At 41.2% G+C, this 26,554-nt stretch overlaps 1 protein-coding gene across 4 annotated transcripts in view; it reads left to right on the top strand.

Annotated features, from left to right (window-relative positions):
• The window catches only part of TET1 (tet methylcytosine dioxygenase 1), a 96,882-nt gene that overhangs the window by 53,254 nt on the left and 17,074 nt on the right, over nt 1–26,554 (top strand). For all 4 annotated transcript variants that reach the window (XR_008432077.1, XM_053949325.1, XM_053949324.1 and 1 more), the window contains 7 exons: nt 3,177–5,703; nt 6,917–7,007; nt 7,611–7,704; nt 18,668–18,876; nt 19,746–19,896; nt 22,194–22,283; nt 22,710–22,847. Coding sequence is in view for 3 of the 4 variants with exons in the window: in XM_053949325.1 (XP_053805300.1) it covers nt 3,177–5,703; nt 6,917–7,007; nt 7,611–7,704; nt 18,668–18,876; nt 19,746–19,896; nt 22,194–22,283; nt 22,710–22,847 (3,300 nt within the window). In the remaining variant the exon portion in view is untranslated. The remainder of the gene's footprint in view (nt 1–3,176; nt 5,704–6,916; nt 7,008–7,610; nt 7,705–18,667; nt 18,877–19,745; nt 19,897–22,193; nt 22,284–22,709; nt 22,848–26,554) is intronic.

Genomic DNA, 26,554 nt, shown 5'->3' with positions numbered 1-26,554 from the left:
CCTACTCGCTGCTCAGATGTGGAAATATCTTTGGGGTAGCTTAAGCTTTACATTTTGATTGGGAGTTGGTGAATTCTGCATTACCTCAGGGGCACCATGTGTTAAAGGAGAAGTTAATAGTAGGTCTGACTTGAGAAAACGACTTTCTGTAACTGGCTGTTTGTGTGTGCTGGAAGCATTAGCTCACAGAGGAATTCTAGTCTATGTATATATGTGAGAGAGTATTTGGTTTAATACAGCCGTGGCCACAGCAGGCTCTGTGGTTCCTGTCCTGGTAGCACAAACTAGCACAGAGCCTAAGCTTGAGCATGATTTGTTAGTGGCTCCTGTCTCCTGGCAGAGTAGAGCTCTCCTTAATGAGAGAGAGGAAATGACCGGTATTGATCTGCTTTATTCTTCAGCTTTTCATTGCATTTGTGTAAAAGCCCCAGAAACAGATCAGATCAGACTTCTGTGCTTACCTCCTGTAAATGTTATCACTGTTGCTTGGGGTTGTCATATCTTTGTCTGTCCTTTTCACTGGGCTTTTTGCATGCAGGTTCAAGACTTGAAGATTGATTGTTCCTAGGTTGAGGGGAAGGATCAAATGAGCTCTGTCCCTGGTAGTGTGTCTGCATTTCTCTTTGCGGTGGGAAATATTAACTTCACATGCTAACAGACTATCCAGTGGCCTTTTCTGTTTGTGAGGAAAAAGAAAAGGTATCTTCTAGTATCCACTGCAGTTCTGTAATAGGAGATAAAGCAACACAGTGCTCGAAAGGCAGAGTTTGATTAAAACAATAACATCTGATTCAATGACAATATTTTGTCTTCACGTGGAAAAATAGAATATGAACTAACTCATGCCAGCGATATGATTCATCTGGGTTTTTTTTTTTCTTCCTCATTGCATGTGGGCAGCTTCTAGTAATGTTAGTGGAAAATATGAGGAATATGTATTTTTTTTAAGCAATTCCACCTTTGCTGCTGGGATCACTGGAGTTCTGTAGGGACATAGCACTGTACCTGTGCAATACTAGCAGATAATGGAATATCCTGAGTATTTTTGAGCATAGCAGTGCTTTTTGATCAGATAAAGTATTTTGTTGAGGAACAGGGTAGTTGGGAGGACTGTGATGACACTTCTGTACTCAGTGCTGTCAGTGGATTCTGTGTCAGATCTTCTCATCTCTGCTAATTGTGGATGAAGCCTCTTCCTTCCCTATGCCTGTTACTACTCCCAAATCACCAGACTTAAGTTATTAGTTTCTTTAAAGTAGTGAACAATCCCTATAACAATGAATGGAATCCAAAATGTGGTGTTGTGTTGAAAATGTGCAATTGATGGGGAATTAGTTTTCATCTATTTGTTTATGTCCTCAGCCTCCTTGTTGTCTGATAAAATAATTTTTAATAAAAATTTTACATGGTTGGGGATATTTTGGATTGGTAAAGATATTAGATGTACTTTTGCTTAAGAAAGAACAACAATTCTACTTCTTTCTGAAGTTAAGGAATTGTGGAACCTGTTCAGCTTTTGTGGCTCCCTTAGAAAGGGCTCAGTGAATCCCTGGGTTTGGGAATCATTCACTGAAAATCCCCAGGATCCAGAGGAGCTCCAGCTCACTGACCATTAATCAGGATCTGTGGGTAGTGAAAAGACATTAAATAAGGAATCTTTTTGTATTTAATATCTTTAGGCTTGACTTAGTTGCACAGGTGCTGGACATGTTTTTACACAACATTTCTGTGAGAAGTTTTGATGCCTCTCAGAACATTTAGGATGTGCTGTGGATTCCTGGGGTTGTGCTTTATCAGTTGCAAGGTGGCCACTGAGCTCCAGATGGAGCTGCCTTGTTTTGTCTGGGGGTTTGTGGCAATTCCATCTTGATGGTTATAATTAATCATAAATTTGTTTTGCATTCATTTTCCTGAGTTTTGTCAGAAGTCCATGCCCTTTGTTGGTATGAGCACAGATCCATCTCTGAGTTAACAGAATGGTTCATACTGGTGGGATTTTTCCGGGCACTGCTGTGGGGTACTGTGCCTACATAGGATTAATTAGCCCCTCATGTTGCTAAGCAGTCGATTTGAAAAGCAGTCCTGGTTTTCTTTTAAGTACAGCTTAAGGTTACAGGGGATTGAAGAGCTCTTAAATGGTGCAATCAGATAAGGGAACAGCACTATCTACTGTGATTTTGAGTTATTTTTAAAAGGCAATTTAATATAAATAAAATCTGAATAGCATAAGAAAAATTGGATTCCTGCCTTAATTACTCTTCTGCATAAGTTTCTGCCTTAATTAGTTTTATTTTTCTTTGTATAACTCCTTGCTTCATATCCATAATCCATAATATCCATAATATAGAAGGCCTATATATATATTCTTTCCAGGACACAATATTCTGACTCTGTCTAGATTTTGACATTGCTTCAACCACATGAGCTGTATAATATCAGTGAAGATGAAGAACATATTTAACAAAACACTGAAATGTAGCATTTACTAAAATACAGTTTTGAATGGCTTACATGAGAGACTGTTGAGAAACTTGGGAATTTCCATCTAAGCACAGAAGCTAAACAACTGTTTAAAGAGTAACTTCAAGTGAGCTGATGTAAATTGGCTTTCTATTCATTTCTGCTGAGGGTTTGTAATTATTTAAGGACTTGAAGCAAGACTGGTTGGTTTTCAGGATTAGCTAAAGTGTCCAACCAAGTGGTGTATTGGTTAAGCCAGTTTATTGGTCAAGCCAAATGAATGTAATTGTGCCAAATTACTGCTGAACTTTGTGATATAATCCTTTGGATTTCAGTCTTGCTTTTAACATTAGTTTTTAACCCTTTTTTTATCTGCTCATGCAAATTAATTCAAAATTGAATCCTTACATCTCATTCTAAATGCTAACATCCTTTATCTGACTATTCATTTCATTAGTCTCCCACCACAACACTTACCCAGTTTCCTCCTCTGCCCCTCAACAGTGGGGAAAAATAGCTATAAATATGGATAGGGTCTTTAGCCTTCAGGTTATTTTATAACTTCCTGTTTTGTTTATTTTCTGATGTTTGTGCCTAATTAGGATATTCCTTGTATCTGTCAAAGTAGGGTTTAATTGTTGTAAACATGAAGCTTCTTATTTTTAATGTGCTTTGAACAGCTGTTACAACAAGGGTTTTTTATTATTGTTTTATAGGCAAATTTAGAAAACAAAGCAGTAAATGGCTGCAGACCAGAACTCATGGAATGCAGTATATGTGGTCATGGTGAAAAATACAGGGTGAAGACAAACCAAGCAGTACCCATTGAAAATGTGCAGTCTAAGGACAAAGACAGAATGACTGGCTTGGAAGCAGAGAAGTGGGCACATAACGAGAAGCCATCCTTTGGTGTCCACGTCAACGGCGACATCCGCGGAGCTGTGACGGGCACCGAACACTTGAAACACGCTGACCACAGTGACAGAGCCTCTCCCAGTCAGTTCGCTGAGCCAAAAAAATCCTTGGTGCACCCCATCAAAAATGGCATAAACACCCTGCATTATTCACCACCAGAACCAGCTGCTTCACTGGAAAATGTATCTGCAGAGGAAGGGACAGATTTGACAAGCAACTCCCACATGCAATGGCCGAAGGGTAGCAATCTGAATGACATAGTAAGCACTCTGACAAGTGGCACTGGCTGTGTTCACCCAGAAAACCAAGGGAATGTTTTCATGAAAGAGGAAAACTGCACCTGCAGCATCTCTGAGTATTCCGATAAGTCAGTTTTGCAGACAGGTTCCAGCTTGGATGTGCAAGAAAGCTTGTGTTGTCCTCCGCTGCCTGAAGGGGAGCTGCAGGCAGGGAAGGATGGCTTTAAAGTACCGAATGTGGAGACACAGCCTGCGAATTCTGCACTCCAGCCCACTTTTCTGTCCCTGATTAAAACCAGAAATTTAACTCTGGAACAGGTTGTAGCCATTGAAGCTTTAACACAGTTGTCTGAAGCTCCTTTAGAAACAAGTTCACCAGCTAAAAGTGAAAGTACTGAATGTACAGGAGAAACAACTTCCAACTTGCTCCACAGTTTTAAAAGGGATATCTCATCCTCCTTTACACCCTCTGCATTACAAGAAATCAAAGACACTTACTTACAGAATGAGCAACAGCTCTTGGCTCACTGTGCTCACTCACAGAAGCAGCTCCCTAATAAGGCAGTGTTATACAATGGCCAAAGTTCAGTGTCTGAACTATGTGATAAACCTGCCAATCTGGATGGGGAGATGTATAAATTACAGTTACCCTCAAGAGATACCAAAACTTCATCTGACTTCACATCTAATGCAGCATCATTTTCAGGATATGATTCCAACAAAAGTTGCGCTCACGAGCCAGTCACCCTCGCAGGATATTGCAATGCTTCATGTGATGTCCAGCATATAAGGAATAACTTGGAAGCTCCTGGTCAGTTAGAGCAAAAGCCAACGTGTAATGATTTGAAATTGGAAGGTGGTTCTTTGATTAAAGAAGGAGGAATTCACAGCCAGGATGAAGAGGATGTAGCTGCACAGCTAACTCAACTGGCAGCTCTGATTGAATCAAACCAGACGAATCCAGAGCAGAAGAACAACATAAAAGCATCACTGCTTAATCTAATATCACATGAGAGGCAGCCAAAACATAACCAAGATGTGTTGCAGAAAAAAGAATCAGTGTTTTTTAGGCAAAATTATAGTTCCTTACTGTTAAAGCAAAAGCAAGCAACAAATAAGAAAGGAAATGCTGTGCCATGGAAACCGAGACACAAAAAGAAGCCTCAAGAAGCACGCTATCAACAAAATAATCAAAACCAGCTAGAACTGTTGTCATGCCAGCATAGTGAATTGCAGGACATTTGGATATCATCAAAACTGCATAAGCTTGGTCAAACCATGCCACAAGACTCCAGGGTAGCTCCGTCTGAAAAAAAATCTCTGAGAACCAAAGTACAGAGAGCGCTCAGTCAAAATACTTCAGCATCGCAAGAAAAAACTAGATTATTTCTTCCACAAGCACAGATAAAATTCCACAGGTGTTTACCTGAGGCACCGCAGGAGAAAAAAAAAGACAGGTTGTTTGGCTGTGAAGTGGTGAATGAGCAAATGAAAACTGTGGGCTCCAGCGACCCACTAGGCGCTGATCCACTGAAAAATGAAGTTGTTGCACGTAGCCAACACAGCGACCTGTCCTCCCGTAATCCTCTGGCTGGTTCTCAGCTGAAAGCAGCATCCTTGTTGAAAAGACCAACTGAAAACCTACAGATGTTTACAGAAAAATGTAATTCTCAGGTACAGCAAACAGCAAATGTCAGTCAGGCACATCCTTTGCCACCAACTTTTAACCGGTCTAACCTGAGAGCTAATGAAATGTGTAGTGAAAACAAAGCCTATGTTCAGCAGGTCAAACAACAGGTAGATCCGAAGTCCCAGGTGCTGCCTGTTCCCTGTGGTGGGGCCCAGGTACCAGGTTCTGCAGAAGCTCTCAGGAATATGGAGTGTGTGGGTGAGGTGACTGTTCTGACATCAACCAGATTGGGTACTGACCACGCCCAGAGCACAGGCGACTCAGGGTGTTCCCCAGCAAAAAACACGCTCAGCAGTTTCCTTGAATCACCTATGAAGTTTCTTGATACCCCTACAAAAAATTTAATAGACACACCTACCAAAAAAGGACAATCTGAGTTGCCAACTTGTGACTGTGTTGGTAAGTGGTTTTGCTAACTTTTGCCTGTATGTTTCAAATGGAGGTGTGCTCACGTTGCTTCCTCTAATGTGAGGAAGTGTATGTGACTGCTGTTGCTCAAGAATTGGTGTTTCACCATTAGAAGGCAGGAGGAAATGATCTTTCCCCTCTTTTCAACTTTTGCTTGGTGTTCTTTGGGCCTGCAGAGCATAGCAGAATTTAGTATTTTTGTACTGCAGCTGGCAGGTTTAAATTCTTCACTTAAATTTAAACCTGGAGGAAGGGGAGTTTTTCTGTTCGTTGCTCTGCCATTGCTGACTTGTGCTTTATGTGCACTTACCTGCATTGTTTCAGGTCATGGTTTTAATGGTCTGGAATTGGTTTGTGCCTGAGTGGGCTGGGCAGCAGTGTCCCAGTGTATTGTTCTTGTTGCTTAAATCTCTTAGACAAGCAGGAGAGCGTAGCTGGGGGTGGCCTCGCTCCTGTCATTGTTAGTCCTGATGGCCACTGTGGGATGGCCTGGATGAGTCCAAGGCCCAAGGCTCCTGATGCCCTGGCCACGTGGGGAGAGCTCAGGGGGAGTTGAGGTGGGGCCACTTGCAGAGTGACTCTGTTGCAGGCGGAGATGTCAGAGCAAGCTCTGCATGGAGGGCTGTGCAGACACAGCTTGCCTGAGGGTGTCAAGACACGCTGTGTGGTCACTATGAAGGCACCCAGGTGGAAAGATAGGTCAGAGCCTCACAGCAAATCATCTGCAGGCAGATTGTTTCACCTTGGCTTCTGCGTTCTGAATCAACAGAGAGCTTGTTTATAGGCCTGGGTTATGTTTTCTGTTCTGTAGGATATGACTATCAGTTAATTTGTTTTACTGCCCTCAATTCCTCTTTGTCTAAAATGAATTTGTAATGTTCCTACCAACAAGGATATTGGGAATTCTACTTAGTCGCTACATGCCAGCTCCTCTAATGAAAGTTTTAAAGAATGCAAACTATTGCTGTAATTGGGGTTTTACTTTATAACTTAAAAAAATGCTAGCAGAATCATCGGAGGAAACAAGCATAAAATAATTTCAAAGTGTCTGAAGAGTAAAGCCTGTCATACTCTTTATTCAGGCTCAAATTTCATGTTCTAATTTAATTTGGAAGGCACTTCCATAAACTGTTTCTAAGTTTACTTTTAGTGGGGTAAATAAAATTTTGGGTGTGCCAACACAGTTTTCTTTACCTGTTTACAGAGCAAATTATAGAAAAAGATGAAGGGCCCTATTACACACACCTCGGGACAGGACCAAGTGTTGCTGCTGTGAGAGAAATTATGGAGAACAGGTGAGGAAAATTCAGTTTTTAATGTCATTGTATTTTTGACTTTCTAAACAGGGAAGAAGTAGAGCTCTGAGAAAGGAAGTGCTGTGTTTAGCTTTGTTTTCTTGAACTTTTGTCAGTACTCGTTTGTAAAGTGTTTTCTTGTTCAGATGTGCATGAGGTGAGCATGAGCACTGCAGGTCCAAACTTGTGTGTCTTTTCTGAGCCCAGGGCTGGAGTTCAAGTGCACTGTGTTCTGAGGTGCCCTTGAAGTCAGTAGGAAGGACAGAGATCAGCAGCTGGCAGAATAAGGTTTTGTGGTGTCCTGCCTGTGAAGAAGCTGTGGCAAACTGGAAAGAAAAAGGTCATAATAGTGACTGTTTGCACTAGGATTTATATGCAAATAACATTTCCTTAGTGGCAGAAGTTTATCAGAAGAGAGATGTCAAAAACTACTCTTGCAAGTAGGGTTTTAAATTAGAAGAATTTTTTTTTTGGTATTATAAATACTTTGTTTTTCTTCTATTCTCAGTAAAAATAAATTCATTAATATTTTATTGAAAATGTTTCATCTTTTAAAATGGACTACAGTATTTGGTTTTACTCATGAACTTTTTTTTAATGCAGGTATGGAGCAAAAGGAAGTGCTGTAAGAATTGAGGTGGTGGTTTATACAGGAAAGGAAGGAAAAAGCTCTCAGGGGTGTCCAATTGCCAAGTGGGTAAGTTTTTATATTAAATCAGTAAAGTTGTTTTGTGTGGCTTCAAATGATGTGTAGTCCTTGACCTCAAATCTAATCTGATCTTTAATGAAGATCTGATTTCTAATTGATTGAAAAGTCTGCCTGAATGATGAAGGAAAACAGTTTTATCTTTTTTGTTTAAATTTAAGGTATGGTGCTGTATGTTTGAATGAGTGTGGAAGGGAGAGGCTTAACAGAGCTAGCTGAGATGAACAAGGGTAGGAATACCCTGACATTGTCTGAAAGTTGGAGTGTTTTGTGAAATATGTCACTGGGAATTGTGAAAGAGAGAAGAAGAGATGGTTGCTTGGGGGAGTTGGAAAACTATCCAGGGACATTTTTAAAAACCCTTCTCAGTTGCATGACAACTTGAAGAAAAGAGAGTGATGGAAGAATTTCAGTCTTATATGCCAAGGGGTTCATTACTATTTTTGAGGAACTGAACTCAGTATTTGAAAATGGAAATGTTATGATGATAGTTTTCACCAAAGTCTTGTCTCACATTGTTTCATAGGAGCCAGGAAATGAGGTAACAGATACAAGCTCCAGGAGAGAGCTTGGAAAGAATTGATTGTCCTTAATCTTTGCTGAAACCACTGAGGGAGGTAAAAAGTCAACTGGAAATCTTGCAAACTGAGTTTTGGAAAATAGTGAAAGAACTTGGTTGCTAAAAGAAAAAAAAAATGTATTGCTGTATTTAGGAATTTCAGACTTGATTGAAAAAACTGTGAAGGTAACTGTACAGTTGGTCGGGTAGTGTTTGTAACTACGTGCCAAAATAAGGTTATTGCATATTGTATGTGAGTGAATTTGCATGTTAAACATTTACTGCTTGTGCTTGGAACAGTCAAAATGTGTTTTTTATACTCAGTACATAAACTGTTTTTCAGAAGGGAATCACATATGTGCTTGTGCTTCAGATAATATTTAGTACCAAATCCAGTATCCAAGAGAAAAAAAAAAAAACCCAAACCTAATTTCATAAGCAACTGACCCAAAAAGAATGGAAAGTTTTTTCTCAGTGTTTCAGCTAAGTAAAACACTTAGTTTTAACAGAGGACAGGAGCTAAAAATTGTACCATAGAAACAGTTGCAAGCAGCTAAAAGGAAGAAGGAATTTAAAGCTGTTAACCTTGATTTTTCTGTTGCCAGTGTCAGCATACTGTGTTTTGTGTAAGGCAGAAATGGCAGCATTTATGGTCTCTGAGCATGGCTGGAGGTGTCCCACAGGAGTGTGCAGTGTGACAGTCAGAAAGCCCTGGGTGCCCATGAAGAGGGCTGGTTTAAGCTATGGGGACCTGCTCTCCAGTTAGATTTTCACCTTTTTGCATGTAAAATGTTAGTGAGACGCAGCTTTAATGTTCATTTAACTGAAGTTGTAGGGAGCAGTGACTTTCGTTTGTGTGGGTTCACACCTACAGAGGAAGAATGTTTTTCCAAATCTGCTGTTGCTGTGTGACTGTTCAGTACGAGACAGGGAAGGGCATCCCTGACATCTGTAGAACTGCTTCATCCTGTATAAGATGTGTATTTTGGGTTGATGTTCTTAATGTGTTGCATTAATTTTTCATGGGCAGTGCTACTTTTAATCCTTTTATGGAGCATATTTGGGTTTTGGCTATAACCAAAGAAACTGGATGGTGAGATTTGTTTCAGTGTGTCTGGAAAAGGTTTGCTGTGCCCTTTGATACTTGCAGCCATGAGCTCTGTAGCTGCACAGAGACTCTCCTGTACTCATTTCCAGTGTCCTTTGGAACAGGCTCATTTCTGCTTTGCAGATGGACATGCTCTTGCCCTTAGGGCTCCCCAGGGATTCGCTGCTGAGAGCGCTTGGATGGAGCTCTGCTGAAGCAAACAGGGTAGAAGAATGGAACTTACCTCTTGATCACATTCAGCTATTTTTTCCTGATTAATTTTCCCTGTTTCCACTAGGTTATTTTATCTTTTTTGTTTATTAGGAACACTTTAAAATTAAAGGAGGCTTTCCGAAATACCATTGTCCATACATTCTTCTGTTAATGACTGCATTCCATAATACTGGTTTTTCTCCTAAGTTATTTTCTCTTAAGTGACTCCCAAGATGCACCTGGTGGGTTAAACATCTTCTGGACAGACTCCTTTCTTAGATATCAAGTTGCCATAAATTTGCAGAATTACTTATTTCACTCTTTTAATACTAAGCATCTCTTCTGTATTTTTTTTTTAAGGTATTGTATTTTAGGGTGATACTTTGTCTTTCTGGATATGAACAAGAATGCTCCTATTAGTTAAACATTTTCAGTAAATACTGCCCAGGGTTGGAAACCTTGTGGCTGTTCTATGTGTATGTTTGAATGAGTGTGGAAGGGAGAGGCTTAACAGAGCTAGCAGAGATGAACAAGGGTAGGAATACGTGGGTATCAGACACCCACGTGAACTAGGGAGATGAGCTTGTGATTGTTTTCACTGCATGAGGCAGCAACAACATTGCTTGACCTGTGGGATTTTTTCTTCTCCCCATCAAATTATGTTGCCTCATTCGTTTGTCAAAACAGAATTAATAAGGTTTTGCCACAGATTCCTAATGTGTGGTGACAGGTGTGTGGTCAGAAAATAACTTACCATCCTGAGACATCCTTGCTGGGCTAAATGGGTGCTTCCTTCTTTTCCGTCTGGATTTCTTTTGCTTTGTCCAACTCATCATACTGTTGGTGTAGCATGTTAAAGAAAAGAAAGCTTTGAAGTCCTGAAATGACTGCCTGTCACTCTCAGCAGCCTCTTTGTGTACTGAAAGGTTTCACGTTCCTGTGCATCCCTAGAACCAGCCAGTGGTGACGGGACTCGCTGGTCCCACTGTTTGATCAAGAGCTTCAGCTGGTAGCAGATGTGTTGTGGTTTGGTTTTCTCCTGTGCTGGGTAATGGTAAATTACAATTACCTCAATTTATGTGAAAGCGTTGATGAATTTGTGAGTGGTTCATGAGTAGCTCACTGTAGGCATCATCCTGCAGCACTGAAGCCAAAGGCACAGCAGTGGTGACCTCAGAGGGAGTTGAGATTTGGGTCTTGTTGGTTTTGGATCAAATCCATTTCCTATGGACTCCTTCTCCTGGTTTCAGGGGATGTTGACTTGGATCACCTAAGGTACCATTGCTATCTTTTGCCTTCATTTGGAGTTGCAATGCATTTTTTAAGTCTCCAGCTCTGGAAGAAAAAATGAGAGAGAAGAAATGACAAAAACCCTCCGGGCCAGGGCGAGGTTCTTTTTGCCAATATTGTGTCTCTGTGGCTGATCAATAGCACAAAGGTGGAAGAGCAGGGCAGTTGCCTCCTGGAAGACTCGCTTGGTTTGCAGTAATTCACAGCTTTGTTCTTCCCTGAGCTGGAGGCAGTGTTTTTGTGTTCAGTTGCCTTTCATAAATGTCATCTTCTCCCTTTCCTTCCTGTTCCCTAATGCTGGAAGTTAAAATGCTGGCAATAATGATTTCAGCCAGTGCTCCACTCCCAGTAATTCCTTGCAGTTGTTTTAGCTTTTTCACTGTTGCAGAGCAGTGATTTGGCATTTCCATAGCGCTTTCCATCATCTTGCCAGATTGTCATTCCTGCATGGTAATGCCCAACTCAGAGCCCATCTCCATCCAAAACCAGACCCACAGAAATGCTGAGGTGTGATTTGGGAAGTCTGAGCTGTCCCTGTGCATCAGTGTTCCTGAATGACCCCTGCCTTGCCTGCACAGACACACCAGGCTGATGTGATCATGGCATCAAGGGATTTCTTCCAGGGGCTTTTTACAGGGCTGGCTCCTCTTGGAAATCTTCAGGCCCTCTGGTAATTAGGTATTAAAAATCAATTCAATGCACATCACATTTAATATTGCAGTTGTTCTTTTTGGGGGCAGGAAATGGGGGTTTGGGTTTTGTGTGTTTGTTTTTTACGATTGTCCTCTAACCACTTCTGTCAGGGCTTTAATGTCAGAAAAAAATTCTTGGGTGTCCTCTGTGAAGCTTTTTTGACATAGGAATCTTTCCAAACTTCTTGTTTGTGAACATTTGAGCCTTATCGTCTCTGAATGCTTTTTCTCCTGGTTTTTTGTTTGGTTGGTTTTGGTTTTTGGGTTTTTATTAACAGTTGGATGATCTGTTGACCTTTTAGATTCTATTATCCTGGTGGTAGCCCTAATTTCTTTGAAAATACAGTGTTTATGGTGCTTTTATGCCTTTTGGGAGTTGTTTCTTAAGAGTCTTTTACTTGTGGACTGTTTGCCTTTTTTGAGTTTTTTATTTATGGCTTGACAGCTTGAATCTTTATTTTCTTTACGTTGGCTGTTTATTAGTAGGCACTATAAAAAAACAGGAGTAGAATAAAAACAGATAAAAATCCTCATTGCAGTCCTGTACAAATGCAAACCTGTTATTAGCCACTAAAACTAATGTTTTTAAAGTAATGCTTAGATAGCCCACTGTTATAATCAAGATTTTCTAGATCACTGAACTGGTAGGAATTTGTAACTAAATGCCAGAAACTACAATTTGTGAAGTGCTTAGTGAGCCTTAATAGCAATAAACTATAGATGCAGAGAAGATTTGGTTTTTTTTTTCACTTGGCTAATTTGGTTTGTGTTGAGAAAGTCATTGAAAGTGGGAATTGAGAAAGTGAGGAAATGGAGAAGTTACTCATGCTTTGGCTCTTTCTCTCTGTTACTGTTAGTATTAATAATACTGTTATTATTGTTACTCTTAATTAGTGTTAGTGATCCATTGAAGGAAAATTTCTGTTCCTGCTTGGCAGGTCAGGAGTTCTGGTGCAGCCCTGCTTGGTGGGGGATGGTGAAGCTATCATGTAATTTGGAACATAATTGGGGAATTTTTAAAATAGATTTGAAAAAGACTTTAAATTCCGCTGCACTGACTGTCTCCTAGACACAGGTGTAAGTAGGATGTGCAGTTCCATTCTGCCTTAAACAGCCTACTGTACTTTGTGCTTTTCAATCATTTATTGAACTGTCTTTATGATTAAATGATGTATTCCATAGGAGAAGTCTTAAACGAAATTATTTTTAGCTGATAGAGAGGATGGTCGGTGGGGATTTTTTTCACTTTTTTCGATGGTGTTTTATTAGAGCATCACTTTCTTGGCATAGTGTTGTACCACATTATGATAGTATATGTAGCTGTGCAGGCATTATTTTCACTGTTGACTAAATACAGAATTAGAGGAGTTTATTTTGGACAGAAAAGTTCGAAATAAAAAAAATCTGAAGTAAAGCTGTTCTTTAAGTAAAAGTAATAAAATAAAAATGAAGGAGAAAAGCTGTGTTAAGGTAAACAAGGTTAAGTATTATTAATGAGCAAGAATTTTGATATTATCTCTACTTTATTTAAAGCAATGTGACCTCTGAACAAACATCCCTAGCAAGCCAAGTGCGGCTTTTCATGGCTGCAGTCTGGCAGAAGGGGAGGCTTGAGGGAATGAGGAGGGGAAGGGCACTGGGAGCTAAGATGTGGGTTTTGTCCTCACTTCTGCAGTGCTGGTGGCATGCTTGCAGGAGAATCATTTACCCTGGATGTGCTGCAATCTGCTCATCTGCAACCACCACAGCACCTGTGCCAGGAGCAACTGCAAAAGTGTTGCAGATAATTGCAGATATTGCACATCAGTGATACTCCTGCAGAAATGACGAAGGAACTTTACAGGATTGGATTGACAGCAGCTGTTCAGAGCCAACTCCTTTGATGTAGTCTGCTAGCAACGAGAAGAGAGAATTCAGCAAAGTGGAACTTATTTCCATTTTAATATCTCTTAGACATGCTGAGAATAAAAGGCTGTAACATTTTCCAGTAAGAAAAGAGTTTTAGTGTGATTCAGTGTGTGTTTAAGGGGCAGTTAGGAAAAAGGAGGGCAGACTCACTTCTGTGACAAGCTGGGCCATTTGTCCTGCTGTTTGTCACAGCACCACCTGACAGAGCAGCAGCAGGTTTGTACAGCACCTTGCACTGGTGGAAGGAATTGTATTATTAATTATTAAGGAATTGTAACTTAGTAGGGGCTTGTCCTGTGTTGAGGGACCTCCATACATAGACTCTGTATGGAGGCAAAATCTGCAGGTTAGAAAACTTGAAGCCACAGTGTTGTAAATGAGTTTCCTATTTCAGGAAATTACGGGGAACAGTTAAGTATGTTCTCACTTTCAAATCAATTGCTTATACTCTGCAAAGCAGACATAGTTTATTTTACTGAAGAAATTCAGAATGGGTTGGAGGGAATACTGCAGTGGAACCACATGGAGATGAAAAATACCTAAAAAGGACCTTTTTGTTGGTTCTGTTGTTTTGGGGGAGGTTTATCCAGTAATTTACAGGAGTGTATTTAACCCAGTTAAAATTTTGTGCTCTTTGCTAGCAGTGTCTGGTTTCTATCATGTTAAAGTTAACACAGCTCTTCTGGTGATGGTAATTGGAAAGTAATTTCACATCCATGTGGTAATTCAGCATCTGGTGCACTGAGCTTCTGCAGGCTGACTCTTAGCTACTTTCATAAGTCGTGTACGTGCTAATTTAGATAGACTGGCTTATGTCTCGGGACATTTTTATTCACAGTGTACTTACTCCCTGTTCTAGAGCTCCTGCCAAGGAAGTAGACCTCGAGCATTTGGAGAGCTGAAGCAGGTTTTATTGATAGTGTAACTTTACTGATGCTGTTCATTGCAAACCATTTAGAAATTGTTTGAAAAAAGTTGGAGACAGGAGCCAAACTGCTGATGATAAAAAGTTGTTTAGGGTAATGAAGAGGAGGGACAGGCATCATGAAGAGCAGGAAGCACTTGCAATCAGAACAAATGGCCATTAAAATAATAGCTGAAACTCACTCGATAAAGTCCCACCAAAAAAAACAGTGTTGTGGTTTCATATACACAGAGATGGAGCGCTGTTAGTGCTCAAGATAATGGTTCATTAGACATCAGCTTGTTCATCTGTGATGGAAACAGCAAAACAAATGGGTGAGAATTACTGGGGAGGAACAAAGCAGTCATGGAACATAGTTCTGCCTCTGTGAGAAAGCGTGTTGCCCCTCAGGCTGGCTGGGTCTGGCCTCCCATCTGCAGAAAGCACAGAACTGGGAAAGGCAGGTGCAGGCTGGGCAGCTTGGCAGGGTGGGAAGGGGAGGAGAAAGCAGGGCTCTCTAAAGTTTCCAGTGGCACAGAGAGCTGAAGAGCAGTGTCTTACCCAGTCTCATCCTGGATCAAAACTAGAGGGCACTGGCAGGGAGTGAGCTATACAGGAGGAAAAGACAATGTTTTTTTCTTGCACATAATCTGTAGTTAAACTTTCCTGGTAATTTAGTGGGTGGTAAATTGCTGCACAGATTTAAAAATTAGTGGAGAAATGCAGAAAATGCAAATCCTTAAAAAGCTGGGAGAGAGCACATTCCCTGAGCTGCTGGGTGGGTGGCTGGAAGGTGCCTGCCCTCTCTGAGAACCATCTCCACATCCCAGTGTTTTTTTGCTCATCCATAGGCATCTGCTGTTAGTCAGGGTCAGGACAAGGCTGGACAGTCTGCTGCTCTGACCTTGTTCTTGTACTCTGCAATTTTTAGAATCCCTTTCTGTCTACTGATTATCCTTTCATGCAAAGGTGTGAAAATCTTAACTTCTCTTGTTTATCCCATAACTTGTTGCTGAATTGCTGGAGCAAATTTTGCTGGATAAAGCACATTTTCAATAAATATGCTGTAGATTTTGGCTCGTGGTTTCTGGTAAGAAAATTGGGTAAGCCTAGACCTTTGTGGCTGTAGAAAACAATGTAGCTGTGGTTGCCCTAAGAGCTGTTGATTGTGTTTGTGTCTGAGTTAGCTGTGGCTCACCTTGAAAGCTTGCTCATATCCTCATGTTCTGCTGTTTGAGACTCTCGGGGCTAGCTGATAAAATTAATTACTTTAGTTGCTGCCTTCCTTTGGATGTACACATCCACAAGGACACCTCGATAGCTGTAGGAATGCAGAACATGGTAGTGGTGGGTGCACAACTACAGCACCAGAGGGATGGACAAAACTGGGTTTAAAAATGGTCAGAATAACTGAGCATCCTGCCCAGATTAGCAACCTACAAGGATGATAAAGGATGGTGCTGTGTGCTCCAAGGAAGCTCTGTGGAAGGGGCTGTGTCCCATGTCAATGTTTCCTTTTGTCCCAGCCATGGTTATGTTCCCACACAGGTGAGGGAGTGGTAGTCTTGTCACTTCATGCCCCTTTACTGAGTGCAGAACAGGACCAATGGGGATCAGTTGAGCTTTGTGGAGAATTTTGTTAGGTTTTGTTCTTTCCTGAAGTTCTGTGTTGCAGCTGGAACAGATTATTAATTGTTAATGTGGGAGTCTTGATGGATACTTAGCACTGATGACATTGAGTGCTTGCTGAAATGAGCTCAGGGGTGATCTGGCCCTGCATACTTCCAAGAAGCTGACCATGGCATCACAGAATCATTAAGGCTAGAAAAGCCCTCTAGGATCACTGAGTCCCATCATTAACTCAGCACTGTCAAGTCCACCACTAAACCACATCCCTAAACACCACATCTGCATGTCTTTAAAATTCCTCCGGGGATGGGGACTCCCCCAGTGCCCTGGGCAGCCTGTGCCAAGGCTTGACAGTCCCTTCTATGAAGAAATTGTTCCTAATATCCAATCTAAACTTGAGGCTCGTGCTATTGCTTGTTGCATTTAAGTGTAACATAATGCTTCACAAACTTGTTACAAGTCTGTTTTGTTGGTTATGCTATTTTTTCAGTGTGAGTCAGACAGTCAGTCATGGTTAGCTTGTGTGGAAAAGCAATTGCAGGAGAAGGTTTTTAGAATGGGAAAATAAAAACCTTAGATTTTAAGTTCCCCCACTTAACAGATGTTTACTTTCTCATGCATTTTAAAATCTTTAGGGACCAAAATGAAACAAACTGCAGTATTAACTTATTTACTTTATCACTGTTGCTAATTACATCACAGAAATCATGAGTAATACCAAAAACCTTTGGACATAAGGTTTGCCAGCTGATTTCTGCATTGTTCCCAGTCTGAGGAAACACTCCAGGGTTTGGTTGTCCTGCTCAAAACTGCTTTTCTGTACATTGAGTGTGGCATTGCTGCAGATTTATTATTATTACACAAGAGAGACTCAGTTTAGTACTTCTGTGAGAATGTCAGGGGTAGCATGTGAAGGGAACCCTGAGTTCCCGTGGGAAAGCAGCTTGGCTCCAGCTCTGGCTGCACTGTCCCTGGCCGTGGGGCTGCTCTGGTGCAGAGTGGGCTCCTCTGAGCCTCTACCAGGTGGGAGAAGTGCCTGATCTCCAGGGTCAGGAGCTGGCTGAGCTCCACAGCTTACATGGTGTAACCTGACCTGCAGAAGTGAAATTCACACAACACATAAATCCCTTTGCTGCTTTTGTGGCCTCAAAGGTGAGGGAAATGCCTCTAAAATGTTTTGATGTCCAATAAGAGTATTGGATTCTCTGCTATATACATAATGAAGCAACTTCCAGCTACATTGAACTCCAGGAAAATGTGGTCTTGGTTTAAAGGCAACTATAAATTTTCTTTGTGTTCATTTGTTATTTTTCCTGGACACTCTTTGTAGTTTAAAGGTATAAGAGAACTTAAAAAGGCAACCTGATGTTGTACAGTACCACATTGTGCTATTGAAGTTATAGCCTAGAAATAAAAAAAAAAAAAAAAATTTGAAAAGAAAAGTAAAAGCATAATTTCATACTGAGTAACAAAATTAAGTTGTTCTGGCTTGAAGGAACTGTGCTGCCTAAGGAATGTAAAACTCACATCGACATGAGTAACCTGTATTGTGTATCAGCCATAACAGATTTCTGTAAGCCTTGCCGAAATGTGAATGAGTTGGATTATTTTTCTTTATAAAACATACTGAACTGCTGGGGAGTCACAACCAAGACTTCTTTTGAGGAATGGTCTATCAGAGGCATTTACTCATATTCTCATTAAGCTTAAGACTGATTGTAAGAGTATATGATTAATTTTAGAAGGATACTTTATCTCTTGACACAAACTTTAAGCTTGCTTCTTCCTGCTCAGATGCACAGATGCTCTCTCCTACTGTTCATCTGTTGCAAACCTTTTCACTTGCAGATGAATTGCAAGTGTGCTTTAGTCCCTGCTTTTAATGAGTCCAAATAGACTATATTCTAGTATTACCTAGCTTTAATGCATTTTTGGTGGCCTTAAATGCAGCTCTGTTTCAAATTATGGCAAAAACCTAAACATGTGGGAGTAGGATGATAATTTTTCCCATTTTTATTCAGTGGTGGACTTTACTTTTCCATACTGGTTCATCCGTGTATGAGGAATAAGGTTGCTCTGTGTATCACACAGGTTAGTAAAAGCTTCATCGCTCTAAGAACTTAATATAAGTGATCTAGGGATATTTTCTAAAAAATCACATTTCTTCCCTCACTGAGACCACAGTCTGTTTCATTGTTTTTTTCTAACTTTTCTTTGCAAGGTGGGAACCATCTTAGATATGCTCTGTAACACTGGTAGGTGCCCTAGCACATGCCCGTGTGTGCTTTGGGAGCGTGTTTTCACGTACCTGCCTTCGGGAGCATTTGGCACTATGTTTTCTGTTGTGTTTTCAAGGTAATGTTAGTTTCTCAGGGGATCTGTTGTCCTTCTAGGGGTTATTTTCCTTGTAATGCATCTTTATTGTTTGTGTACAACACCTAAAATAATACTCCTCCTGTAAAATGTACTGCTATTTCTACTGCAGGGAAAAAAGCAACACAAAATCATGTTCTACACCAGAGATGAGTGTGCGATGCTGTCCCAGTCCTGCTTGCAATGGATACTCTCTGGGCAGCATTTCTTGCTTTTCCAGGCCTTACTTGTCCCAAAGAAGAGCAGCTCATGAGGTGATGCCCGTGCTTAGCAAAGAATAATCCAAACGATTCTTCCAGGTGATCCGGAGAAGCAGCGATGAGGAGAAGTTGCTGTGCTTGGTCCGTCAGCGCGCGGGGCACCACTGCCAGACGGCCGTGATCGTGATCCTGATCCTGGCCTGGGAGGGCATCCCGCACCTCCTGGCCGACACGCTGTACAAGGAGCTGACCCAGAGCCTGCGCAAGTACGGCTGTCCCACGAGCCGCCGCTGCGCCCTCAACGAAGAGTGAGTCCCTGCGCCGGGGCCCTGCGGTGTTCCTGAGATCAGGAGCTCACCTCGTACATCTAAAACCCCACGCCAGCGGCTGCCACTTCAGGATCACGCCTCGCTCCTGGCCTGTCCTAGACAAAAGGCTCTCAGTGGGAGTTGGGTGTGCCATGGCCATGAGCTGCTCCTGGCTCTGTGCACGCTGCCCAAACGCCACCAGCGTGCCCTGTGCGCACGTGGCACTGCTGACAGATCTCCCGAGAAGGGGGGCTGTGACTCTAAAGTAGATGTGAGGTTGAACACTCAAAACTAGGATCTTCCTCTCTGTGCCTCTGAGATAAATTTAGTTTAATTGATTAGAGAATAGGTTGCACTTACCGTGCTGCCTGTGTGCTGATTCTTGTGTAGTCCACATTTAACAGACTCTGAGAGCTGTATGGGGCCCTGAATCTAATGCTTGTGTTCTTAAAGGGTCTACTCAGAAAGTCAAATCAATTTGGAGTTAATGGTTTTGCTGCACATAACACAAGAACTATTGCATTTGGGGTAACTTTAAGCAGCAGGACTATTTTCTTGGTTGAAGATGTTATCCAACTGGAGAAGTCAAAATGAATGCGTGGGTGTATTTATACAGCTGTAACTGTTTATATTTCTGTCCCAAAATTGGATGTTGGGGAAGTTGAGACTATCTTCAGGGAGAAAAGTCAGTCCTCTACACAGGAGTATTTTCTTAATAGAAAATACCTGGTTAAGCCGTGAATTTCACAAATTCCTTTGTTATGCTCTGTATTATAAAAGAAATAGTGAAATAGCACTGACCTAAAAAAAACCCAGACCCAAGAGCTGTGTTGCCAGCTGACCTGATATGTCTTTATTTCCTTTTGTAGTCGTACTTGTGCATGTCAAGGACTTGACCCAGAAACTTGTGGAGCATCATTCTCATTTGGCTGTTCATGGAGTATGTATTTCAATGGCTGTAAGTTTGCCAGGAGCAAAAACCCCAGGAAATTTAGGCTTCTCACTGATGACCCTAAACAAGTAAGATTTATTTATGTTTTTTTTAATCAAAATGCCTTTTCTGATGATTTTCAGAACTAGATGTTCTCCACCCTTTCTCTCTCCCACATGTGTGTGTAACTTACGACAGACTCACACCCAACAACGTTTTTGTAACTGTAGTATTTAGAATAAATGACACTGAGATTTCATTCAGTGGAATAATTACTCTATATATATGTACCATAAAATTATTCTTAATGCTTTTCTGCATGCAGTTTAGCTCAGTATGTAACTCTGTGTGAAAGTTTTATTCTTTGGAAGTAAAGGCCTTTTTCTAAGGGCCAAGCTTGCAGCTCAGGGTTTCAGGCCTTTTGCCTTGGCACAGAAAATGTTGTACTTTGGGGTTGCACTGCTTTCCAACTGTTGTAGGACCAGCTGACAGCCTGGGCTCCCTCTGTCACCAAGAATAAACTGTTTTTTCCTGTGGACAGCATGTTTCTTAAAATAGTTTTAAAGGAATGAATACACTCAAACCTCTAAAAAAAATTCCAACCATATTAGTTACTTGACATAGAAAATATTTCCCTGAAGTAGGAATAGAAGTGTTGTACGTTGGTAACCACTGCCTGGTGAACAGAGACTTCTCAGGGTGACTCCAAAGTGCCTTTTGTTGTGACTGTAGGTGTGTGTAACCCCACTTCCCTGCGGATCTCCTAGGTAAAAGTAGCACATTTTTCCTAGCATGGCTGACATGTTTTGGGCACTGTTGGGCATGCAGTACCAGTTTCTCTGTTGGGGTTACACTGCAGTAATCTTTCTGTGTGCACACAGTGTGAAACATCCCTTCTTTCTTCATAGATGTCACTTGATTCACTGCAGGTAAATATTGCTCCCAGCTCCTGACTTGTTGTCCTGAAAGAGTTTATGAAGTATTTCTCATGCACATGAGTGCAAGCCCCCAGTGTCCCCTGAGCCGTGTGGAGTCCACGGCCCTGTGGGTTCTCACAAACCTCGTGAGGGCCCCAGCTGGGGCTTCTGCCTCAGCACAGCACACTGCCCTCCTGCCCTCCTCACTGAGCACCTTCCTGAGGCTCTACAGACAAACGCTCAGGAGGGAATTTGTTTTACAACCTTCTAGTTTATAGGAAAATGTATTTATTGGGCATCCTTTCATTTTAGGGATCCCATTCCTTCTCTGTCCTTTGTCACTGCCTGTGTGTTTAGGTTCTCCCCCTCTATAATGCTATGCATGGAGCATTCTGTGCATGTATTTTCTCTGTAGGTTTCTGATGCTGAATGAGATGAGGTTAAGGGTGTAATATACTGAGGAAAGAATGGTTCCTAGGGTAGATATCCTCCTGGTAGGATGGATAGTTAAGGATACATTAGCTAATATGGTTCAGAAAACATTGTGGTAGCCATTTACAGCTGATAAAACTGGGTTTATTACAAGTTAAAAATACAGTATCATCTTGTAATGTAATATCCCATTGAAAAAAGTGAAGTGTCCTGGTGTTTATGTATGTTGGTGTTTACAGTGTGTGGTGATAAGTGGGGTTTTTAAACAAAGAATTACAGCTTGCTTCATTTTGCCACCATGCACTGTGAGAAACTGAAGCTGCAGTTGTCTCTCAAAGCTTGGTCCTTGGAAGAAAAGAAATTAGGGAGTCTGTCACTGCCCTCTGCTTTCCCAGTTGGTTGGTAATTTTCCTGGAAAAGCAAAAACTTAGAGTAAGAATTTAGGGATTGTTTCTACAAATAAGAGCCTAAAGAAGGGAATATTATTTCTGAATCTAGTAGTTATTTCCATTAAGTCCTAATTTTTGCCCCTCCAAAGAACAAAATAGTTAACAAATGTTCCTGCTAAAAGTTCTGCTGCAATATGAGAGAAGACCTGAGATCTGAAGATAATGCTATTAGGAGTGTCTCACATGGTGTGTCAGCATAGGCTAAGGCCCCATAAGCCAAGCACTAACAGTGCTTCCATCCCCACTCAGCTTGGGGTATGATTTTTCTCCTCTGGATGTTACTTCTGTTTTTGTGTGCAACATACCTCACTCCTTGACTGCATATGGAAAATGGTGCAGAAATTAGTTCCTGTGTGCTGGGTTGCTTTGACCTAGCAGCTATCCTCTATTGTTATTTAGCTGATTTCCGTTTAACAGCTTTGGTGGTTTAGTCATGCAAAAGCAGACATTTATGGTTAGTGACAAAGGGCAGCAGAACAGAAGTCAGTTTAATAAAATATGAGGTAGAAGCTGACCTCTTGGGCATCTCTAAACTGGCTGAGATTCTTTCAAGCTAACTACAGCACCAAATGTTGCCTTTCCCTGCAGGAGGAACTTCTTGAAAATAATTTGCAAACGTTAGCTACTGATGTGGCTCCGGTTTATAAGAAGCTTGCTCCAGAAGCTTTCCAGAACCAGGTGGGTGTGTGAGATCCAGCTCTGATAAACAGTTTCAATCCAAGGAGCAGCCCCAGAGCGTGTTGTGACTGGAGCTGCAGACCTCCTGGCAGCAGTGAATCCCGGTGCATTTGGCAGGTTCCCATACACAGCCCCTCTTTACTTGAGGTACTTAAGCCACTTATGGTGCTTAAGTGGCACCATATTTTTATATGTGAAAAATGCTTAGAGATAATACTGTAAATAAAATGTTTTTACTATCCAAGACATTTTGACTGTGGCTGACCCGATTATCTTGTTGGCATGCAGCCACAGATGTTTCATAAGAAAACAGGAGTCCCTGAGTCTGCCTGGCTGCCTTGATTCTGTCACAAAGCTGGTGGTGGCTGTGGGGGTCGCAGAGGCACGCTTCCAGTGCCGAGTGGCTGTAGTTTGTTCTCCTTTCAGGTGGAGAACGAGCACATGGGCCCCGACTGCCGGCTGGGCTGCAAGGACGGCCGGCCCTTCTCCGGGGTCACGGCGTGCATCGATTTCTGTGCCCACGCCCACAAGGACACCCACAACATGCACAACGGCAGCACTGTGGTACGTACACAGCGCTTCACTCGTGCTCTGCACTGCCTGATGCGAGCTCCAGAGAGCTGCTCCTGGGTTCGTGTCCATCAAGGTTTTGAAATTGCTTCAAAATTAACTGCTTGTTGCCATTCATCGATGCCCATTTCATTTGCATATATCTGTTACTGTCTACAGAGGACATGAGTTCATTTTAGTGCATAACAGATCAAAAAGGGGATGGGACTGATCCTTCCTACAAAATGCCTTCATTCTGTAAAGATTCCTGGTCCTTTGGAGAGGCCTGGGCAGAGGGCAGATAAGTTATTCCTGAGAAAAGGCTGGTGTTAAAGGCAAATAATTGTCTAACCAAGGAGCTGTACAGACCTCTGCAGAGGAAGAGCTAAAGCAAACGAATTGATTAGTAACTTACTCCCCCCAGGCTCATCAAATTCACTTTCTTACACTAGGCACTTACCAGGTTTCATGTTAATGTAGTTACAGGTCAGGAAGTAGACAGTATGGACTGTGGTGGAGCCAGGTAACCATTACAGTCTTTAAATCTCAGTATGAAAGGAGAACCCAGTGATTGGTGTGGCTGTTGTATGAAATACCTAGATGGATTGCCAGTGAGAAAATTGATCGGAAATTACTCAATTAAGTGATCTTCTAGAAATTAAGACCATAGTGTTGAAGAAAGACAAGCTCAAAGCAGAAAAGATAAAATTGGCAATATTCTTTGAGTAGTTGAAGCATCACGGTGCTCTGAATATTGAGGGTGACTTCTTGCACAGCAGTGCAGGTAACAAAAGTAACTTTTCTATCAAAGGATGTATATATTGAAAAAATCTACCTAAAATCTCTGCTTACTCTAGAATATATCTATTTTTTTTTTTGAAATGCAGACTGAATTATTGTGTTGTTGTAATTCAATTAAGTGTTGCATTTACAACTGTAGTTAACACTGAGCATTTGTATGTGACAGCAATGAAAGGACTGGTACAGTTGTTTAATGTTCATTTTGTGCTTGTAAGGGGAGCAAATGTCCATTCCTTTGAAGTATGGAAGCAACTCTGGGAATCCACCACGAATGCCAGTCCTCAATAGACTATTTTTTTTGCTTAGTGTTGGAAGTATACATTGCAAAATTGCTTCTGAAGCACAGGAATTTGATGCCCTTAAAGATTCTAAACTTGAAAATGAGACCTCCTTGTCAGACAAACTACATTTTATGCTTTTTGATGAAATTCAGTTTAGATGTTCTGAAAAGAATAGTTTAAGTGCTCTATTACCTCTTAAGTTAGAGACAAAATGTCAACTGAGTCTGCTACTCATTTTGCCATAATGGATCCTAAAAAAAGCCGTAAGTTATGGCCAGAAGCACCTGGAGGTATAATTAAACCTTTTTTGAGGAATGTACTGGGGAATAGTTCTACAACTGGATTTATCTGTAAGCACCTGATGTAATTTCAGCTTCACATGATCCTTGCTGGTGTTGATACTTCATGGGTTCTATGTGGTGTGTTTGCAAGTAGTTCCAAGTCTCAGAAGCATGGAACATTACAGCTTGTGGAAAGTCATTGTATGCTTATCACTGTCACTTTCTACCAAGTTCTGCCAAATTTTGTCAGTTTTGCAGAACATGACCAACTGATTCTAACTGCTGAAAACTCTGCCTTGCAATCCGGTTTGCATGGGTAGCTCGCTCACAAATAAATACTGCATACCTGTGTTCTCTTTATTTAGACAGGATTTCTCTTTCTTTTAGTATACTTGCAGCAAGGGGCTGTTTGTAAATAGAAAACAGCTGTAAGTATCAACACTTGAGTTTACCTACTTGAATTGGAACATTATGAAGGTGAATTGGAGTTGGGAGTTATCTTGTAGCATCTGGGCAGCCTCCCCAGTGAGGAGCTGTGGCTGTGGTCACAGGACACAGTGTTTGCTGTTCCCTGTCTGTGCACAGTTACAGTCACATGAATTGGAAGCCTCAAGCTAAAAATGTTGGGTTTTGCAAACAGGTTTGCAGGACATTCTGGGCTTGCTTCAGTCCAGATTTTCATTACAATCAAAATTAGGGTTGTTAGTTTTGGCTTATAACCAAGTCTGGTAATACCATAGGAAATCTAGTGGTAAGGACACAAAAAGAAATTAGTACATGTGATACCAGCACCTCTTGCATTCCTGTCTCGTTCCAGAAGGTGCTGTGTGACCGCCTACTTAGCTTAAAATACAAGATGATTTCTTATAAATCACTGATCATAATGATGGAGGGGATATTTACATAACTGTTGCTGTATTTTGTCTGTAAAATGTACTGAGTGCAAGTACATTTCTGAGGTGACAGTTCTCACAGAGATTGCTTTCTCATAATGTGGTAAGGAACAGAATGAGAACAGTTTGCACTGCACTGAAAACCTTCAGCATCCATGACTTTACTATTTTTCACTTGTTTTTTTTTAACTGCTTGTCATGCCTTACATTTTAAAGTCCACACAGTGTACTTGTCATCTTGGCCCTCGTTAGTGGTGTTAAGATTTGTTCCCTTTCTCCTTACAGGAACACAAAATCTTTATAAAACCAAAATTTCTTCTAGGCTAAAAAGGTTCAAGTAAATGCCTTGTAAGTTGATAATTGCAAATGATGCTGGCTCTGTTATTGTGACACCTTTTCGTTTTCTCCCTTCATCATTGGTAAATCACCTTTACTGCAAGTAGAACAGGAATTCTGCATGGGGCACCCAAAGAAAAGAAAATCAGAGTCTATTCAAATTGTTTAAACCAGGCACAGACATAAGTTCAGCAAAGGACTTAAATGAGGTTAATAATAAGGAATAAGTTTACTGTACACTTAAAAGAATATATTTTAGAACATTCTTGCATTTTTCTCAGTATGTGTATTTGATCAGCTGCACTATTTGTATGCGACTCTGAAAATTAATCATCCTGTAAAGTTTGTGTTAGCAGTGGGAGTGTCTTGGAAATGCCCTCTGGAGATACATGAGAGAATAGTACACCTTAACTTACACAAACTGGGAATTATCATTATGTGGTAATTACCACTGAAGATTTGAGTTGCTAAACATCGTTCCTGGCTAGCAGAGTCAAGCTCTGAATTTACACTGCTTCTGGTAGAAAGCTAAAAACAAACACTCCCTGCTTGCTCTGTAGGACAATGACAATTCTACAGAGATGTAAACTAATGTGTTTGTGTGAAAGAAGCAAAAATTTCTGCCTACAGATTGAGTTTTTAAAGAACCTTTAAGGCAATAAATATACCATTCATTTTTACTTAGACTCTTGTCATCTCTTAACGTTCTCCTAAAGGGCCACTGATGTATGTCACAGCTGCAGTGTTAGGGTGCATGTTCCTTATGGATGTGAAGCTAAATGAGCAACATAAATAAAAGCTTTATAGTTATTGATGGAGCCTGTGAAATGTAAGTACTTTTATTTCTTTATCAGATTAGCTGTGAAGGGTCATGTTCTTCATACCTGTGGGAATCCATTTAAGGCACAGGCAGTGTTCTTTTTGGGGTTTAAAAGTGACTGGGACAAAAATGCTGGTTCTGCAGCTTGTATGTGGGTGTTGCTCATCCAAGGGGGCAGGGGCCCCTTGTTGGGGGTGAGGAAGGAGAGAGACCAGCTGCAGTTCTGTCTGATCCCTGGTGCCACACGGTCTGCAGCAGACATTGGGAAGAGGGGGAGGAAGATAAACCTATGCTTTGAGGGCACCCACCT

Source organism: Vidua chalybeata, chromosome 8, assembly GCF_026979565.1.
Source record: "Vidua chalybeata isolate OUT-0048 chromosome 8, bVidCha1 merged haplotype, whole genome shotgun sequence".
Lineage (NCBI taxonomy): Eukaryota > Metazoa > Chordata > Aves > Passeriformes > Viduidae > Vidua > Vidua chalybeata.
The sequence above is the reverse complement of the archived record's forward strand: the minus strand, read 5'-3'. Positions and strand labels throughout refer to the sequence as shown.